General features: G+C 35.5%; 1 protein-coding gene across 1 annotated transcript in view; it reads left to right on the top strand.

Moving 5' to 3' along the window:
* The window catches only part of LOC150075109 (uncharacterized), a 481,445-nt gene that overhangs the window by 262,632 nt on the left and 196,402 nt on the right, over positions 1-22,411 (top strand). Inside the window, exon 6 of the mRNA XM_090388677.1 lies at positions 4,871-4,972. Within this exon, the coding sequence (XP_090244803.1) occupies positions 4,871-4,972 (102 nt within the window). The remainder of the gene's footprint in view (positions 1-4,870; positions 4,973-22,411) is intronic.

Here is a 22,411-nt window from a genome sequence, read left to right as displayed (position 1 = left end):
CTCAGTCTCTCTCTGGCTGTCATGTGCATATGTGCTAGGTTATTATATTTGTTATGACTATAAAATGAGATAATGAAAAAATACGCAGTTTGTGAACGGACCATTATATGATGCTGACCCAAACAGCCAACTGCACTTTATCGTTATATTCCTTTTGATTCTAATTTATGATATCTACAGCTTTTGGTACATTTGCTGTGTTGACATTTAAGAAGCGGTGTTGTGCATGTTTGCTTTTACTGTTAGAAGCTTTTCAAGAGTAATCTCCATCACATAAAAGAGTTGTTAAATGTTTTTCAGAATTCAATCGCGGAAAATATTTCATTGAATGAAATTAAATGCAAATTTATTGTATGCATTTTACATAAACAAAAATATCACTATTTGTATGACTCGAAAGAACATGAAGGAATTGTTACTTAAGGTTCTAGTATGGGATGCGTCTCCGTAGTTTATCTCAGATGAAAAAGGAGAAGGGGGGAAAATAAGAACTATCTCCATATCTACTAGGATTTTCTAATTTTTCTGGAAGTTTCCAGTATAAATATCCGCGCCAAAAGAAAGCAAAAGATAATATCATATATGAAGAATATGTGATGATATCCTTTCATGCCGGAAGTGATTTCATTGTGAGTCCGTCTTCATATTGCTTCCTTAGGAAAACAAGGTTCTGTTAAATGGAATGTATGCAATGTACACGGCAGAAACTTGGTTCCTGTGCTTCATTACATTGATTATGGACATGGAAATTTCCGTGACTGCCAGACTATTCATAAAAGTTTCTAGGAGTATTAAATAGAGTTCTAAATTGGTGAATCATCTTTAATATATCGTTATATTGTTATCGCTGGCATTAATTATGTGGTACTACACTTAGGGTGGTAGAAAATGAAAAAGACCTGGGAGTAATTATGCAGTCAGATATGAAATTTTCAGCGCAGTGCAGATAGGCTGCCAGAGCAGGTCATAGGGTATTGTCAATGATTCAATGATATACACAATATATAATATGTACAGGAATTTTCCTAGTAGAGAAAAGGGGTGATTATCCCTTTTAAGGCAATGGTCAGGCCACGCCTTGAGTACTGCGTACAGGTCTGGAGGCCTCATTTTAGGAAGGATGTAGAGTTGCTTGAGCGAATACAGAGAAGGGCAACAAGATTAGTGAGAGGAACGAAGGGGTCCTCTTACCAAGAAAGGCTTAAGTTCTGCAAATTGCAGCATCTGGAGACTAGGCATCTGCTAGGTGATCTGTGATTGAGGTGTACAAGGCCTTGAAAGGATTGAGCAGACTCAATTCTGATGGGATTCTTCCTCTTGCTCAGATTACGAGAACCTGAGGGGGCATAAATTCAGATTGAGGAAAGACAGTTATAGAATAGATATGCGGAAATTTGCCTTTAGCCAGCGAGTAGTTGATTGCTGGAAGAAACTTCCATCTGTCGTTGTGGAAGTTGATAGCTTCCAAACGTTTAGAGGGAATGGATGTGCGAAATTTTTTTTTTTTTTTTTTTTTGATTGCTGCTACATAAGCTTGCTGCTTTCTTGAATCACATGCCTCTACTACTATTATAACGAGATATTTCTCTTTTATGCAGAATCAACAACTGACCTGCATGTTCGCCAGCGGCAACCATATTTTGAAACAACTATTTTCTCCTGTCTTTTGGTGCATATATATTTATGCAGAGTATAACTGATCCTTTGTTTTATGATTGTCAGTGCCGAACAAAAGTTAATAAACGACACAAGTTCAGTGGTTCTTACATATGGGCCACTGAAATATGGTATGGAAGTATATTACTGTGATGGAACAATACTGTATGAACTCATGGAAGAAATATATAATTTCTGAAATATACAAAATAGCTGTTCCCCCTAACAGTATAGTGAGTTCGCCACTTATTACTCTTTTGGAGCGGTCTAGGCTTATGTCCCCGTTGTAAACCGGAGGAATATGTAAAGGCCCTTTCGGTTACGCTTATATGGCGAAGGGAGTAAGGCGCCCTATAAGTTATTATGTTTTCAGTACGAAAAAATAGGAAATTAAGCTCATGACATTAGATCACACAATAAAGACGTGAGAACTGGCATGCGATAAGAGCTGGCGCGCTATAGCGAAAGTAGTTCATTCAGCAAAATTTCAGAAAGAGGCAACCAACCAGAATACCTGATTAGCTCATACCTAAAAATGAATATCCAGCAGAGGAACTTGTAGAATCTACTTTTGGGAGTGTGGGTGGGGGGGGAGGTTACCTCTCGTAGCCAGCATCATTCACAACAGACTCTCCTGTTAATCTGAGTTCAGAAGTCCTGGCAATCCTGGCACTTTTCCCGGTGATAATTTCATAACTCGTAAGGTAATGAAGGGTGGTTGACAACTCCGTCTGCTCACAGCATCCCATATATGAGAGTCCTTTGTGAGTAGCCCTAACTACTCCATTAGTGTGAAATATCTTCACTCTGGAGAATACAGACGTAGAAACCAAGTGCCTTCTACTTTGGGTTCAGGTTGAGTTCGGGGGGGGGCAGAGTGCTATTGCCCATTAGAAAGAATAGGAGGCCTACGGTACCCTTAAAAATCAGACATATGGTTCAAAGATATTGTCACTGTTCCTCACAGCATTCAACTTCAAGGATGTTCAATTCTGCACATGCATTGTATATTATAATTGCCCAGACCGCTTGACGCTAAACAGAATTTCTCCCACAGTTCGGTAGGAGAAATTCTATCTTGAGGCGGCTGCAGACTTGGAAAAGAGTTACTTCTGTCAGCCTCCTATGTATATGGGTTATCTGCTGGTGTCACCCTTTGCATAGATTACGACCCTTTTACAGCTCTTCGGGACAGTTCTCCTGTCTCCTGGAACTGTGTCCACAATCGAAATATCAGGTTTAGGACAATCAAGATCCTTACTGCCTCTGCCCTTGATTTCCTTGCTTTAATCCTGCTGCTGACCCTTCTCCATCATAGATGATTCACCCATACATGTGTACAATTGGAACTGAGTGGCTGGGATAGTCTGACCGCTCTCTTTGAAATGACTGATATTTGTACGTCGATTACTTGATCTATGTGCATAATTTCAGCTCGATTTACACTGGATATGTCCCGGAAGTTTCCAGTAGAAATATCTGCACCCAAAGAAAGCAAAAGATGATATCAAATATGAAGACTATGTGATGGTATCCTTTTATCCCGGAAGTCATTGCATTGTGAGATCCTCTTCATTTTGCTTCCTTTGCTATGCCTTAACCTTTTCCATTAATGTAATTTTATGGTGAGAGATATTAATTTTGTTTCTTCAAATACTGTTTTAGTTTATGACAAGAGCTGTGACAAGAACTTTACGTGAGGTGCGCAAATACTCGTTTAATTAGGTTTAGGTGAACTGCGTTGCTGATATGGTTGAAAAACAACAACAAAAAAAAAAAAAAAAAAAAAAAACCTCATTTATTATTTGGTAATTTTCTTTTACGTTTTGATTCCTTATAGCTGTCGTCTTCATAATGCTGTTGTTATGTGATATGTTTTCCTTGGTTATATTTATTTTGCTCTGTTACGTGGTTTCTTTCATAGAGTACGCGAGAGTTTGTAATGCTCTGGGGCTACCAGCCAAAAACAAAAAATAGGGCACTATATGAAGGATGAGATATGACCATCACATGATACAGAACAGTTCAATAGCCTTGCCCTTATTACATGTTAAGTGTATCTGTTCCATAAACATGAGACTTATGTTTATGGAAATGTTCTTAGCATATTAATCAGTGCGCTGATTTCGATGCACTTTTGACTAACTATATTCTAAACAAGCGTACAGCTGTAAAAATCTACAGACATGTGTTACTGTCAGACGTGGTAAATATGATAAACATCAAAAATTGTTGTAAACTTGGAAGAACTTTATACTCCAAGAACTTTAAATACTTGATATACCACTATGAGCACTTTAAAGTTCTTGAGAATATATATATAATTAAATTATAATTTTAGAGAATATTACATTAAATAACCAGTTTTTAAATAATAATGGCTATTTTATATGTAATGCACAGTTGGTTAAGTAAAGGTTAATACAAATGAATTATAACTAATGACATCGAAAAAATATATGTATATAATTAATAATTAATGAATAAATAAATAAAGGATATATGTTATCTTATCAAGAAGCCACAACATGTACTTTGGTTTTTGATTATCCCTTATTTATTTATTCATTAATTATATATATATATTTTTTCTGTTATTAGTTACGCATTACATATCACATAGCCATTATTATTTAAAAACTAGTTATTACTTAACGTACTACTCTCTAAAAATATAAGTTATTTAATTTTGCTACCCCTTCTCGACTAATAGCACTGTGCTTAGCGCTGGCCGGAATGCGGATCTTATACTTTTTAATTATACGTTCTAAGCATTCCTAAATTTTCATAAACAAATGTTCCATACCTTTGTTTCCCCCTAATCAAAAAGGCCTTTGTCCACCTCACCCCAAGGTTCTTTACATTGAGGCAGGTGCACTGCTGTCTCACTGTACCGAAACCGTGACTCCTGAACTCATTTAATTCTGGTAATTGTAAAATTTCTGATTTGATTCCTATTTTACCACAACAGCTAAAAGAAGCAGTAATTTCTACACACACACACACACACACACACACACACACACACACACACACACACACACACACACACACACACACACACACACATGAGATAAACTGAACACCTGTGTTTAAAAGTGTATATATATATATACAATCATGTTTGATTATAATTTATACTTAAACTTAGATTTTATGTATATAAACAAACTATTGCAACTTATATAATTCTTTTCTTTTTTTTTTCCAAAAGTTGCTATGACGTCGCAACCTACAAATGAATCAGAGTTGCAGTTGTATCGTGTCTTACAGCGAGCCAACTTGCTATCCTATTATGACACTTTCATCTGTCAAGGTAAGCTTATTTTAAATGTGCACTCTTTGTCTACAATAGAATTATGCAGTGTGCTTTCATTTTTATGAAACTGTGTTGCTTAATTTCATAATGGACGTTGACAAATGGGCTATTAAATGAGCTACTAATTAGTTGATTCCTGCCCAGGTTATTTAAATATAGAACATTGACTAACGAGAAGCATGCACATGAGATTTTGTTAAAAGAGGGTGGGGTTTCCATTTCCATGGATTATAAAAAAAAAAGCCGTAATTTATCCAGAAAAGTCAGCTTATAATAATTGAGGCACCGTCAGGCAAATAAATTATGCATGTATTTTAGATGGTTCTAAATACAGGTTCGACTCTCGTCAGTGACTAATGGAACATTTCCGCCTTGTTTTCGCTCTTCAAAACAAACGGACCAACCTTTAGAACTCACATTTGTTTAGCGACGAAAGCCGTAGCAGAGTTGTTTGTTGTCATTGCACAAAACTAATCACTTAAATTAATTAATCTTAATAGTGATGACACTCTAGCTGTGTTTATCAGTATACTTTTAGGCTATAATATAGTTTCTTCTACAGTTGTGAATTTTAAAAATTTGTAATATGGTTTTTGAAAAAAAAAATGAAGAAGTTACGCACGTTTTCATTTTATTAAACCGAATTAAAAGGCGCGAAAATGTTTTTATATCACATTATTTGTCAATTTTTTATTTCAACATTTATGAAAATAAAATAAATTACGAAGAATAAATGTGCATCATCACTCTCTTGCTAATAAACACTATTACAAACTTATAATGAGGTGTAGGTAGTTTCTACATTGTATGGACTACTGTGTGTGAAGGAGGAGCGCACAACAAGCCTTCCGTATTTAAATTTCATGTTATGTCCAATAGACACTTCCGTCATTTATAAAAGTGGGACATCATGCTACGTTCAGAATATTTTATTATTTTTTTTACGGAAACTTATCACAAATAGCAGGTTGTTACAACGTTGTTCAGATTGTTACGCTCTAAAAGCATGTGTACTGTAACTGTGGTAAATAGCAAACTGGATCTTTCAGATTTGAATTTCATGATATTCTTTTTCCCTTTGCCTATAAACAGACACTCGCAAAGTGTGATTCTTTTTCTGAGACTCGAAATCTGTTGTCATGTTATTCAACTGAAGTAGTTTCATTAATGAATAATTAGTTGTTGCATATGTGGCTACTACGAAATTGCTAAACATTATACGCATTGGGCTTATTTCATTAAGCTCAAAAAAATTTCAAGAACAGATAACCTTCGAGAAATAAGCACTACGATTAATCAAAAATCAACGATATCTCGAAAGTTATTGACAAAAAAGTGTCTATATTTTTATTTCCCTGTATATCAAATTTAAAGTTATGCGTAGCATTTTCAAGCATATTCTCCACAACACAGGAAGAGATTATGGTCGCCATCATCCAATAACAAATCGAGATTTGTTTGTTACAACAGGCGAGGAAAGAGGACATCATTTTGATACTGATGACTTTGTTCAGATGTTGGCACCCTAGATTTACTTAGTATAAATCATGGGTAATAAAATAAAGAAATAAAACGTGATTAAATCGGAAGTGTATTATATAATAGAGAAATAGTTAATCACAAATTTTGGAATTAACTATTTCTCTTGGAGAATAAATGTGCTTGGAGTGTAAAATTTTTGAAAAATGTAAATAATTTGATAGAAACCACGTTACACTGAAAACGGAAAAGATTTAAAAAATCATCTTTTTTTGTTGCGTATAACAATGATAGTTTGCCCAAAGCTTTACTGTTTCCTTCTTCTTTGAGCTTAGCCACCATTTTCATAGCAGTTAATTAAACCAGTTATCTAAATTTTCATTCGCTATTACATTTTTTATACTTAACGGCATAAATAAGAATACGGTTCATAATTTAAGTGCTATGTGCCCTTTGTGTGAGAAATTATCAATTAACAACTCTGCTGGAGGTGAAGGTTTGTATGCAGTACTCAGTTTCCTCTGCTATGGTGGAAATTTTATTGCCGTTTCCAGCATAGTGGCTGTCCTATCGATGATTTTCCTTAAGTTTGCTTGTAGAGATAGGGAAACCATAATCTCAGTGTATAAGGCAATTGTAAGATCACACTTGGCATATGGTGTTCAATATGGAGATCGCACGCTCAAAAAGACATCGAGCGTGACCCGATCCAAAGACTGACAACGCGCCTGGTGAGATCGGCAAAAGGGTGTCCATGTGGGTAATACTTACTATCTGTAGGCTACAGAGCTCAGAAACTAAACACTTTGGAAGAGTCTTGATTGAGGTGTATAATACTTTGAGAAGTGAAAGTAAATAAATGAGGTCGGAATTTTTTCGCTATTATAAATAATTCCAAAACTAGGTGTCATAAATTCGAATCTAGGAGAGAGGTTTAGTGACGAAACTACCATGTCGCAGACCCGCCGTGGGGTGGGGGAGATGAGGTGTCAGTGGATGCCGTTAGACAGTTTGGCTTGGCTAGGGAGCTCAGAATTTATAGTTTCGCCCCGGGAAGGGGGTGTCTCACAGAAGGAATCGTTTTTTTTTTTTTTTGTGTTCTGAATATATAAATACGTAATTCTGTAATAATGTATTTTTCAATAAAGAAATAGTTTTACTTGCGTCGAATGATATTTTTAAAATTAAATTAAAGAATGATTTTTCTCGTAATGTTTGCAACAGTATTGGGACACTAAGAAAAACGACAAAACAGAAGTTAACAGATTAGATTTTACTCTTAAGTAAATTTCAAAATGGTCTTCGGTTTAGCGCCATACCGAGGTTCTTCCAGATGATGAAATAGAATATATCGATATCCCTGCTCCACAGAATTCTTTTTTCGCTCAGCCTTTGTACCCATCGCTGTGTGTTAACTATCCTGTTGAATATTTGTGATAACCCCTGTTCATTCGATGATCTGCGTACAACAAAGCCATGGGGAACTTGCTCCTGTGTGTTCCAAACCTCTTGAATGATGTTTTGGCAACTTTGGGCGTAGTTTGTCCGGACAACACAACCAACTCTTCAAGACAGCTCTTGATGTCAAAATGCGCGGTTTCCCTGATCTATATTCAACTTTGGCATGGCTAGTTGCTTTCTGCTTGCTTGCTCTAGACAAAAGTACTTGGTAGTGATCGTTTCCTTAGAAATGTTGAGAAGATTCGAAATATATCATAAACCAAGTCCTGTCCTAAGTCATATCACCTCCTGTCCACATTGAAATTTGGTGAACTCGCTTTCGCGTGTCATGTTGCTTGTAAGTGGTTCCCCACATCCCCTACCTTCAGTAACTTTTTATTTATCTGTATGCTCTGTCTTCTGCAATAGTTGCATTACTCACAATTTGTACATCCCATGCGGGTTTGCGGTTTGCACAGTGGTTACAATCGCTGTCCTTCCACACCGGATGGAAAAGGTCCAAGTTGAATCTCGTTAATAACGCGAGGAATTTTTATGGGCTTTTATATTTTCACAACATGGCTGTGGTAGTCGGTCTCAGGGTGTTGCATGGCTTTTTCTCCCGAAATTTCAGGTTTTTCTTCCAGCCAACTGACCGAAGAATACACGCAATTACTAACACGATATACTGGTACCTCATAACCTTAGTTACCTTGGTGCTTAACACACGTAGAGGCCTAATAACAATTTGTACAAAAAGCTTTTATACGTTTAATGGTCCATTACTTTTGTAAAGTGTGTAAACCACAGTTAAATCAAAAACTTTGGAGATCAGAAACGTTTCGGACTACAAAACAGATGAAATTTAATATTTCTGAAAACGAAATATTGAGTTATAAAACGATACATAATAGTGTTCTTTTCCTCTTTAGTATTCTAAGCCTGGAAAAAAGAAGAAAGTTTTGGTATCATGTTTGTACTTCTCTCATAACTTGCCAACTTTCGATTATCAACGAATTGCCTCTCATCAAAATACTTTTAAATAAACAGCATTCCCTAAAATGAGAATATTTTGCTATATTAGTCTGAGAGCCCAATACAGAGAGAAGTACATCGTGGTGATCGCCAACCTCCAATTGGAGACGGCGTCAAAAGAAGAAGAAGTCCGAGAGCTATTTATCTAGTACTGCCAATTTTTAGAGCCAGGAAAGGTGGACATCTTTCTCTAGTACTAACAAGGGAAAAAACACGATAGAAGAGACTTTATTTTTAATAGATTTAGAATAGTAAAAAAGAGTAATAGTTCCATTATTACGCATGACCTCTTATATTTTTAATCATATTAAGAATGACTGAACTATCGGAAGTAAAAGAGAGAATAAAATATATGGAACCGTTCAACTTTAGAAGTAACCAGATGTACTATTTTCCAACGTATCTAGTCATATCATGTTTGGAAAACAGTTCCAGGACCTTTATATACACAAAAAGAATGCTTCCTTTCAGGTATAATGATGGTACTGCTTACTGAGAGTTTCCTTAAATACTATTAACTAGATGATGTTTAAATTTATATTATTAATTTTGTTCCAAGCATTGTGGCGTACTGTTTGGTCAACATTAACCAACCGATTATGAAGATAGAGTTTTAACTTTCGCTGCTAGCTTTAACGGACGGACATATATCTGAAGGTGACACGTTGGAAAGAGTGCATTTGAATCTTTTCATGGTTAAGGATTCTTTTGGCTTGCAGAAAATACGATCACAGTTTGCAGAGGATGACCCTTTCTTATTAAAATTACTCAGAGAAAAGTTTCATCCCCATTATTTAACTTATGGAATCTAACACAAAAGCTCCTTCTTGTGCTGATTCAAGGTTTCTAAATAATCCCAGTTCTGTCACCTTAAGAGAGAGATCGTAATGACAAACTACTAAAATATTAAAGTGTAATTTGAATGCTTATTCTGTGAAAAGTTATACCATAACACGGGGAGGATGCTTTTTTTTATTATTATTATTGTTTCTCCTTTGACAGCTCTCTGGAAATGAACTAGCAGACACAGCTAAAAGCTTTGTTCTTCTAATAGGATTTCTTTTTTTAAGGTGTACGTTACAATTTAATATTGGTTGCCATGGTACTGTACGTCACATAAAGACCGCTTGGTACATGTCATTATTTTGATATTGCGATTCCGACGGTCCCTGACGTTTTCCTTTTCCCAACGTTCTCTGAAACTAGATTATTAAGGAATACTATGTTAAACGATTAATTAGGTTTCAGTAGTAAGTTATGTTGCTGCTGGCCACGAGGAATATTACAAAGGTGAAAAAACAGCGTAAAAAAAAAACAGCGCAAAAAAAAACCAGCGTCTTGTACCTTAATTTTTTAGCCAATTTTCTTTAAATAGTATCTTTGCTCTCAGATATACCTAAAGATTTGTCCACAGCTACTTATGAAGAGCGAATGTTAAGTAATATTTTCGTTTTATTCTCCTTAGTGATCTCTGTGTATGTCACATCTGCTTAAAGCTCTATATCTGACTTCCTCAGATGTGGCAACGCCATCAAAGCAGTCACACAGAAGTGTGACTACTTTTACAGCTTTGCCACATGTGTAGAAATAGAAACGATGAGTACAAAATATTGATAAGTAACATATTCAGTATATGTAGGCCGCAATACCCATTAGGATGTAATAATGATAATTATAATATATATTTTGAAATATCAGTCTTAAATTAGTATTGGAGAAATTGAAAGAAATTGTGCATCACCAATAAGTGAAATTCTCTTCAATGCAGTTTTCAGCGCATTAATTGATGGCCGTGCCTGTAGTGACCTAAATATGTGAAAACGAATGAAAACTAAGCTACGATTTCCGTGTCATGCAGACAAGCACGAACCTTTTCCATTTATTGATGCTTGTTAGTAGTATGATGTGGACGGGCAGTTTCAAAGAGAAACCTTAGAAACCTATAGGAAACAATTTTGCTTCAGCCGTATTAGGAAAGGGTATCGTCAGCTTCCACATAATGTTTGCTCATATTATCAATAAAAGTGTATGCATTTTATTATCAATAAAAGTGCGTGCGTGCGCGTGTGTGTGTAACAGAAAAAAGACTGCAATAAAAATATACCTTCATTTTTAATACAGTTAAATAAACAGTAAAAGTACTTAGGCATAGACAGTTAAAAATTTTAAATGCATATTAAGGCATTTTATACATCATTTAAATATAGTATAAATGTTAAAATATTCGGATGATATATGAAAGGTTTGCTAAAGATATTAAAATAAAGAAATGGATCCAGCTTGATTAAGGAACTTAGACTATCTTTTTCAAATTCCTCATGAAATTTAACTAGGAATAAATTAAAAGCTCTAAAATTTTTAGTGGGTACGTATATATAAATAACGACGTTATGTTGTATTTTAATTAATTTCTGAAAAATATCTTAATTTAATCAAGAGATTGTTATTTAAAAGAGACGTTAACAGAGGTAGGCTATATAAAAATACTTCAATTAACATTTCCTATGATATAACGAGGTTTCTTCTAGTCTCAGGACGATTCGGAAAGACCTCTTCACATTTATTTTTTATTTCTGTATGTGTGTGTATATGTATATATACATTTGTTAACGATTATCTCATACACACAAAGATATTTGGAGGTGATTGTTTACATTTTTCCTTCATACAAAAGTAAAATAAATATAAATAAAGTAATTAAATAAATATAAATAAAGTAATTAAATAAATATAAATAAAGGTAATTAAATAAATATAAATAAAGGTAATTAAATAAATACAGAATAAAGAAATTAATTACAAGTAAAAAATTGATTGATTTGTACTTGTCCTTTCGATAGGCGTCTAAGCATCAGTAGGTTATTATCATATACCATTAACACTTAATAAATTAATATAGACCCATTTTATCGGTGCAGACCTTAGCTCATTTGGTGAGCCAAGGTCTGTGCTGGTAGAAGAATGGAATTTGCTGCCACAGAATCTTATAGGCACCATTATATCGAGCATGGTTCACTGCTGCCAAGCCTATTTAGCCGTTGGATGGGGATCATATGCCGTTCTGATGTCATGTGACAATATTTTCGAGCAGCTTGTATCGACTTATATACTGTAATGGTAATTCTTATACAACCTCCTATAAATGTACCTTATACCTGTCCGAAGTGTCTCTCTGTCCTCTCTTCCGCTTCATCGCAAGCTGTATGAGTTACACCACGTTTATTACGTGTTCTGTTGATTTTGTCGAGCAGTGTAGCTGTTATAGTGAATATTTGGTTGGTCACTTCTGTGTGAGCGGCCGACCGGGTTAGCCGAGTGGGTAAGGTACCTGCCCGGCAACCCAAAGGTCGCGGGTTCGATTCCCGCCTCGGGCTTGGATCAAAGTACTGCAAAAACCTTGGGAGGTGCAATATGGCCACAGAAGCCGATGCGCCAACAACTACCAAATCAAAAAAAAAAAAAAAATCTGTGTGAGCAGCACATAATGTTGCACACTGCCTATATAGTATAACTTTTCAGACGAAAGCAAAGCCCCACTCGAATATTCAGATTTGCTATTTTTTTTTATTTAGAAATATTAACAGGCAACTTATTCTTTTAATGTTAGTGGTCAGTCACGTTTATAACTCACATACCTGCAGGAAAGACGGACTGCTGACGAAACAAAAACATTATAGCACGCAGTTATATGAAAGCTTAATTTATTCACATTTTCAGGAATAAAATTATATTAGTTGATAAATAAGATTAGTTCTCTATTAAACTATTTCCTACATGCTGATTTTAATTTAATTATCAGATAATGCAGTTTTATCTTGAGCATCCTATAACTCCAATCTCAGAAAGGAGCAGGATTCTCCTCCAGCAATTATTACTGGTTTCTCAGTCTGCACAACATACAGATCGGCCCGTGAATTTGTACAGATATGATATACAATTTCGCATTGATATGTCTCTGATGCATCCCAACTAAAAACTAATCCCAGTAACTAACTTTTCATATAATGGGACATCATGTTATTTAAACACATTAATATAACCACCACGTAATGTAATTAGTTTAAAGAGGGACGTTATGTGGTTAAGTACAATAGGCGACACTAAGCTACCACGTGTAATGATTAAGCTGTTTTATGGAAAATGTTACAAAGTTAATTGGAAAAAACCTCAATACAAACACTAAAACTGTTTGGTAACATTTCGAGAAATCACTGTTTCTCGTCGTCAGGTGTGGTAGAATCACTGTTGGATTGATGTAGAATGGAAAACTACTGAGCTTCCAGAAGTTAATTGGTACAGTGAAGAAAATAATGTTAATGTCAGTGTACTCCATGTAAGAACGCTAGAAAGATGGTAGAGATAAAGCACTTTTTTGTTTAGTAAATGAATCCAACATTCCTAGTAATATTAATTTAAAATCTCTTGTAATTTTAAATGTAAAATTCCCTGTAATTTTAAATCTCTATTATGCATCCAACAGACTCGAGCTTGAGAAGTCTTTGTTATCTGTTTATTTCATTAATGGGTCAATCTAGCTTGAGGATCTTCCAAATAACGTTAAAAAAGAAGAATTGGTGATATTTAGTGATTAAAATGAAAAGTACAGAAAAATATTTCAAGTCTTGGAAGCAATTTTTCTAATTTTTGAAAGTAATGCTGAGTATATGGCTGTGAAATATCCAGCCAAATGGTTAAAAAAAGAACTGTTTAGATATCGCTCTCTTTCACTCGCTACACTCAGAATCAATCACTTTATGCTGCCTAGCTAATAGATATTGCTAACAGTTCTTATTATAGTAACTTAAATAGTTCAGGAATGAAAATTTAAATAATAACTAAAATTTGATATTTGATTTAAAATAATTTAAGTTTTATAATTTTTATAGTAACGTGCTAAAATGAAAAACAAATATATATATATATATATATATATATATATATATATTTGTTTTTAATTTTAGATAGTTTAAAAGCCATAGGCTGGATTTAATTTTGAAATTATTTTATTTCTGAGTTGATGATATTTCCTGTTTCAGTCTGAAACGTCATCGGGAATATGATGCCAATTCATCTGTTTCTATGCATATGTTTAAGTAACGCATATTAATGTGAGAGTATTATAATTACATAAAATGCTGACCACTTTTTTTCAGCGTCCGTGTTATTCATAGGAAATAAGGAATGAACCTTACTTCATTGTTATTATTCGCGGAAAAACTGTTCAAAGTTACTTTTTTTTTCTGTATGACATTTTTTTGTTCAGTTGGAGCATTGTCAATATGCCATGAAATAAATATAAAGAAAAATTGTTTTAACTGAATCTGTTTAGGAGTTCAGTAGCTGCAGGAAATTTGGTTACTGTGTGATATACCCTTTCACTCATGAAAGGGTTTTTAGCTATATCACATGGCGACCAACGGATTTCATCAGCTTCAGTTTAACTGAAACATACTGCAGACTAGTTAGGCACTAGGTATTGACCTTGTATTCTGCACGGCGAAAGGAAACTTCCTAGCCATTAGTGTGTGTGTGTGTGTGTGTGTGTGTGTGTGTGTGTGTGTGTGTGTGTGTGTGTGTGTGTGTGTGTGTGTGTGTAGTAGTAGTAGTAGTTGTGTGTAGGGGTGGGTTGGGCTGATGTAATAATTACGTCCGAAGCATAAAATCCTTTTGAAGCCTATTTTACAAAAATCAGAGCCGATTAATGAGATCACTGTTTGGTTGCCTTGTCTGTTTCTCTAATGACTTTTGTGTTTTCAGTCCGATTTAGATCAAATTTATTTATTTTATAATAAATTTCAATAAAATGAAGTTCTCTTAAGACAAAAATGCTTTCTGATAGAGGCATTTTCTTTTTTCAGTTTTCCATCTTAAAATAGTTTGACATCCACTCAAATTATGACCACTGTCTGCATAGAATGCATGTTTTTATATCATCATCATCAGCCATTTTCAATCCACTGCAGGATGAAGGCCTCTCCAGCAGTTTCCCAGTTCGTTCTGTTTTGTGCAATGGCCATCCATTTACTACCCACAAACTCATAAATTTCATCTATCCATCTCCGCCGTTGTGTTCCAGGTTTTCTTCTAGCTCCTCTTGGGTACCATTCTGTTATTTTCTTAGTCCACCTGTCATTATGTCTTCGAGCTATGTGTCCTGCCCAAGACCATTTTAGTTCTTTAGATTTGATAAGAATGTTCTTTACTTGAGTTTGCTGCCTAATCCATGTGTTTCTCTTCTTATCTAACAGTCTGATTCCCAATATAATTCTTTCCATTCTTCGCTGTGTAGTTCTCAGCTTCTCTCCCATTCTTTTGGTGAGTGCCCAAGTTTTACTTCCATAAGTCATGGTGGGGAGTATACATTGGTTCATTATTTTACGTTTCCGACAAACTGGGATATTGCTCTTCAGTATGTGATTATATTTCCTGAATGCTATCCATCTAAAATCTATTCTTCTCTTGACTTCCAGACATTTATCATTATTACAGCTAATAACTTGTCCCAGATAAGTATATGACTTCACCTTTTCAATTATTATGTCTCTTTCTGTGGCATACTTGTTCATCATTACTTTTGTTTTAGCCATATTCATCTTTAGTCCAAAATCCTTACTAACTGTGCATAACTGATTAAGATTTTCCTCTAATTCTTTGGGATCGTAGTTTATGACTACAATGTCATCTGCAAATCGTAAATGGTTTAGGTACTTTCCTTTCTGCAAATCGTAAATGGTTTAGGTACTCTCCATTCACATTGACTCCTTTCTGCGACCAGTCTAATCTTTGAAATCTTCCTCAAGGGCAGCAGTAAACAGCTTCGGAGATATTGTGTCTCCTTGTCGAACTCCTTTCTTGATTTTAAATTTGCTGCTGTCGTTGCCTAGTCTAATAAAGGAGGTACATAGTGTGCATAGTGTGCATAGTATTAGGGTCAGGCGCCACCTGTGGTTTCCCACATCTGCGCCATATGTTCGCTGTCTATATAGCGTTCTCATATATATATTCTTAAAAAATCATAATATATTGGGTATCTCTGCTTTGTCTTTCCAGTGCCCGAAACATTGCCTTAAGCTGTATGGAGTCAAATGCCTTTTCATAATCCACAAATGCCAGGAATAATGGTGTTTTATATTCATTTTCTTTCTCCATTAGCTGTGATATTACGTGAAGGTGATAGTTGAGAATCTTGTCCTAAAGCCACCTGGCTCTTTCGGTTGATTGTCATCAAGTATTCTTTCTAATCTGTTAGTAATGACCCTTGTGAACAACTTGTAGATGTGGGATAACAAGCTGATTGGTCTATAATTTCCAATTTCTGATTTATCTCCTTTCTTATGCAGCAAAACTATGATTGCATTATTCCCCTGCTTAGGTGTCACACCCTTTCTAATACATTTTGTGAAGAGCCTTGCCAGTTTTTGTGTCACACCTTTTCTAATACATTTTGTGAAGAGGCTTCCCAGTTTTTGTGTTGTCTCTTCCTCCCAATTTTAACAACTCTACAGTAACTTTATCTTCCCCAGGGGCTTTCGTTTTCTTCATAATCTTCAACGCATGTTGTACCTCATCAGGAAGAATATCGGGTACGTTGTATGTGTTGCTAATTTGCGATCCATCTTCCCCACTGCTGGCATCATTCCCTCGCTCCTTGTATAATTTTCTATAGTAGTCTTCTGCTATTTGAATTATGCCTTCTCTGCTATTTATAAGTACACCATTGCTATTCTTTAGTTTCAGTATCATTTGTCTTTCTGTATTTTCTTAAATCAGCAGCTCATGGCTGCTGATTTAAGTCCTTTGTTTTCCTTTAATGCTTGTTCTACTTTTCTTGTGTTAAATCTTCTTATATTTTTTTTTTTTTTTTATGAAAACCCCAAACACGAAAGGTATCAAAACCTATAGTACTTAGTACCGTGCATGGGTTGAAAGAGAAGTATGGGGGGAGTTGCCGGAAACTTTGCTCTAGAGACTAAACATGGGTATCCTCTCTGAGTCTCTTTCTGATGGCTTTGCATAACTCAGTATACTCAATTTTCTCCTTGTCAGTGTTTATCTTGTCTCTTCATTTGTCGCATTCGGTTCATCATAACAAGTGTTTCTTGACCGCGCCTCCGTGGCCAGGTGGGAAGGAGCAGCAATGCGTAGCACATGCTTCTTGATTAGACCGGGGTTCGAGCCCGTCACCACCAAATACGGAGGATGCGGAACGGTCAGGGAATGACCACCGCATATCCCGGAGCAATATATGGCCTTAGTTGCTAATGCTCCTAAAAACCAAATAAATAACAGTTTCTTGACTAATTTTTTCTCCTTTGGATTTCTTTTTCCCTATAGGTTTCTTGGACTTTATCACTTTCAGAAAGTTGTAATATTCCTCGTCGATATCTTGGTCCTGAGCAGTCTGCAGAAGCTCTAACCTGTTCTTAAGTTCCAGTACATACTGCTTTTTCTCCTCTTCTATTATCTCAAAGACCTTCGTATTATTTACTCAAGACAGTTTTTTCCTTTCCTTTCGTACATCTATATCAAGTGTGCATCTTACCATTCTTTGATCACTTCCAACATTTACCTTATTCAGGACGGTAACATCATTCACGATATATCTTCTGTTAGTGAGGATGAAGTCGATTTCATTAGTTGTTAATCCATTTGGACTCTTCCATTCTGTTCTGTTCACCCTTTTCTTGAAAAAAGTGTTCATTACTGACAGTCCTTGAGATTCTGCAAATTCCACAAGTCTTTCACCTCTTTCATTTCTTTCACCAATTCCAAAATTTCCCATAGTTCCCCTTTCTGCGCTGTTTTGTCTTTTTCCAACCTTAGCATTGAAGTCCCCCATAATAATAGTGTAGTGGGTTTTCTGCTCATCTAGAAGACTCTCAATTTCGGTGTACATTTCTTCAACCTGTTCATCATCATGGCTCGATGTTGGTGCATAAATCATTATAATCTTTAGCTTGTACCTCTCAGACATCTTGAGTATTAGTCTTGACACCCTTGGTGATGTACTTTTGAATTCCAAAATGTTGTTTTTAAAATCTTTATGGACCAGAAACCCAACTCCACCTTCACTCCTTTCACTGTTTCCATTGGTGTACAGCAGATTTCCACTTGATAAACTTATAAGTGATTCATTTCTTCTTGTTGTTTCAGCCAAACCGATGATATTCTAATTCACATTTTCTAGTTCCTTTTCCAGCTCTAATATCCTGTCTTCATCGTTGAGCGATCTTGCGTTGTAACAGACCAAGTTCAGTTTCCGTGAATGGCAGCCTGGTCGTACCCATAGATTCTTAGTACCCTCTGCTTCTACTCTGATCCTCTCGCTGCCGTAAGAGGGGGAGTGAAAGCCGCTGGGGACTGAGGGCCATTTGTTTCGTCGTGCTGTCATATGCTGGAGGATTTGGTCTTTTCCTCCTCTCGCTGACCAGGCGTCTTGAAGAGAACCACTCTGCACGTTCGTTGCCACCTAAGTGACGTAACAGGGCTTACCATCGAGAAGGTGTGCATGAGTGGATTTTAGGGAGGCAGGCCAACCTGACTTCTCCTAAATCTTCTGTAGTAGAAAGATATTGTATCCATCAGTGTTTTTGACTGAATGTCTGATAACACACAGAATACCTGTTCCCCTCTAAGCCCCCTTTCTATATATAGTCCAGCCCAAACCAAACTCCATCAGTGTTTTAGACTGAATGTCTGATAACACACAGAACACTTGTTCCCCTCTAAGCCCCCTTTCTATATATAGTCCAGCCCAAACCAAACTTTGGTCTTAGGATATCCCGATAGGACTGTCATTATTTCGATCCACTATCTTGAAAGAAGTGGAAAGTAGGCTCTATTAGTTCTACTTAGAACTTGTTTTATTAGTCTATTGACCCACACACGTTGGGGTGAAATTACTCATTGAATCTTAAAAACAGTATGACTTCGAAGCATATGTACACAGCTTACCCTGTCCTTCTTACCTTTCAGAACCTATCCATCTACATCGTATTAAGGAGGGTCTTTTTGAGTTATCCTGAGAACTTCATGTAAACATGTTTTTTTTTTTTTTTTTTTTTTTAGTGCCTGAGTAAAATTTACTCCACGTGTTAACGTTTCTAATAATTTTCAGCTAAATAAAATAGAAAAAGCATATTGAATCTTAGATACTACTTGAAATTTATTTGCATATAACAAAGTCACTCAAATCTATAGTCTCCACATAAAATGCTTTTTTGTGGAGACTGTAGATTTGAGTTTCATATTTTAACTAATTTTATTTATTTATTTATTTATTTTATTATTATTATTTTTTGTAATGTAGTGCTTATTGCGTGCACCTAAGTTTAATATTTATTTATATATATATTTTTTAAATGATCAATCAGAATACATTATTTATTGCACATTTCTGTGTTAATACTTATTTATTTCTACCCAATACATATATTTTGTGATTTACGTCTTCCTAGATTAATAATAAATACATTTATGTGTAGGGCAATATTTACTCAGGCGTGTCAAAATCCTAGGTTTTCATGCTTGTGCTGACGGATAATTATTACAGAAACATTTATCTTTACTGGTAAAACGGATATGTACTTCAAAAACTATTAAGCTTATTGCACGCTACCAACACAGTCGCAACCCCAGATTTGTATTCAAAAATTCTCATAGTGATGCTGTATGCAAAACTTGAACGTGTAAAAATTATACAGTAGGAAACGAATTAAAGCAGATATTAGTCCAGCATTCCTAAGCTCCGTAACAGCAGTTTTTCCAGACAAATTGTTTGTCTGAAAAGGCAGTTTTAATGTTAAATTGACATATTAAGCATCATGATTATACGTATTGGGCAGCTGCAAATCCTCATCTTGCAACTGAAAAGGAAATTAACTCTCCTGGAGTTGGGGCTTGGGGAATAATATCATTTTGAAGGGAATGCTTGGGACATTTTTTCTTCATTTGTGCAGTTATTGCAGGCTCGTATCCATGCATGTTAAATGATTATCCACCCACAACTTCCACGATAAAATGTTGAAGAGAAGGAGGGAGGCTGTTTCTTTATTGAAAACTTTCAGTTGTAAGCATAGACAAATTGAATAGTGTTGAAAAAGCCCTTCGTGCCATAAGGCCAACAGTTTATAAATAATAGACGCATAAATGTTACTTCATAATTCGGGCTCTGTTATGATCATTTATTTATAGACAGTTTCAACTTTCGTTGAATGCCATGCTGACTACGAGACAAGGAACTGAATGGCGTTCTGCTGTACACATTGAATCCATTGATAACTTATCCTCATTAGAAGAACACTATGGATGAGTTTGGTTGTGTCCAGATGGCCAGATAACTTGGACGTCTTCACATGATAGTGATATTGTCTCCCAGTGAGTTTCTGGATCCTGCTTAGGGTCAGGCGGTCGTGGTTGAGGGTCGGCGCAGCTGACGTGCAGCCGTCTACGATGAGTGTTTGTGGGGCATGGAATCTGTGAGCCTGAAGATATATTTTTTATAATGATTTTCTCTAAGGTAGCAAATTTCATGGGGTTAACATCGATCGGACTCGTTCGAGCATCTGGTAGGGTGCAAACCTATCTGATAGATACAAGTGGGAGTAGAGGGAGTGGGTTGGTGGGTTTGTTCTAAGCTGAGCAGACGGAATCCTCCAGCTACAGAGATCCTGGAATGAGGGCAATGTAATGAGGCAGAACAATCGCAGCGGTACGGACATAGTAGTAGTATCCTGTGTTTGTGGGTTGCCCACTTGCGCAGCCAAATTTCGCTGCAAAAATCCATTTAATATCTTTGGTGCGGCTAATGCCCAGATTGTGCTGCTTAAAGTAGAGAGAAGTACACAACGGTCTTAATATATTTTACTGTTTACAGGGGCCTTACATCTGAGACAATGTAGATACTGTTTCGCTCTCTACTTAAAGCGTGTGCACGATTGACGACTTTGTTGATGTGATTGCTGAATTTCAGCTTCGGTTTGAAAACAAATTCTTAAATCTGAGCGAGCAAGTATAGCGGAGATCGCAGCTCCGCTAAGCATGAGCGAGATGGTGTTTGTCCTTTTTAATGAATAGAGCATGTGATGGCTGGGTTAATATTGATAGAACATGCACTTTTGACTTTGCAGTGTTAATATTGAGGCCAAATTGTTGTAGGTACTGGCTGATGAGAGCAATACTTTGATTTCTTCTGTGATCATAGTCGAGTCTGCATTTGTTTGGATGGGTGTCAGGATTTTTAAGTCACCAGAAAATGATTATGTATGATTTTTGCCTTATAAATTTGCTGGGAGATAAATAGGCTGTATGGAACTATTGGATGGCCACCGAAGTCGCTAGATTTAGCTGTCCCATTTTTTCTTTCTTTCTTTCTTTTTTTTTTTTTCTGCGTGGCGTTATCTAAAAGGTAAAGTGAATTTTTGAAAATTTGTGAAATTCTGAAAGCAATAATTAAAAATAAATGATGTGTTTATAACTGCGGCAGCCATCTAATGTTAGAGAAGATTAAAATTACAGTACAATGATCTACATACATTTTACAGTATTTCGTGGTATCATGTAGATTTAATCACACTGTCTTGCGGAATTCTGTACCTGGCGATCACTCGCCTCTGTTATTTTCTATATGCACTAAAGTTTGCTGAAATGTGACAAAAATATTTGTATTATGTAAATAACAAAATAAAATTTTCTTTTTATACTCCAGGACGACCAGAGAGGGTCAGAGGAGTCAATACATAACCTGAGATATTTAATTATTGTTATTAAGCATTAATCATACTAACTTTATATTAATACAGTGAGATAGTATGAATCAGAGCTGTACTACTCAATATGTTCTACGTTGATAATAATATTAGTAAAATAATAAGAGGAGTTTACCTCAATATAGTGCGTAGAACACTTCCGTATGATACCCTCCAGAAATTAAAACGGAAAAAACGAAAAAATCGACAACTTACCGGTACATTAGTGTAAAATATAAATAAATAATTAAATAAACAATTTAACACAATTCAAATCAATTTAAAACAATTAAAAATCAAATTAACTCAATTAAAAGAATCTAACGAAAATATTCAAAACGATTTTAAATTGATTTGAATTGTGTTAAATTGTTTATTTAATTATTTATTTATATTTTACTCTAATGTACCGGTAAGTTGTCGATTTTTTCGTTTTTTCCGTTTTAATTTCTGGAGGGTATCATACGGAAGTGTTCTACGCACTATATTGAGGTAAACTCCTCTTATTATTTTACTAATATTAATACAGTATAAATTTTCGATGAATCTTTAATGCTGCCATAGTATTTTAATATTTAACTGTTTTGTTGGTTGCACATTAAGAAGAAAGAATATCGTGACTTGTTGCTCACACATGCATGTATAGTTAGTTGACATAAGGCTATCATTATTTTATAAAACTAAAAATTATTTTTTTCTGTTTATACTTCGCAACTGCCACATCATAGGGTCAGAG

This window comes from Mastigoproctus giganteus, chromosome 14 (genome assembly GCF_048544385.1).
Source record: "Mastigoproctus giganteus isolate SK-2022 chromosome 14, ASM4854438v1, whole genome shotgun sequence".
Lineage (NCBI taxonomy): Eukaryota > Metazoa > Arthropoda > Arachnida > Uropygi > Thelyphonidae > Mastigoproctus > Mastigoproctus giganteus.
The sequence above is the reverse complement of the archived record's forward strand: the minus strand, read 5'-3'. Positions and strand labels throughout refer to the sequence as shown.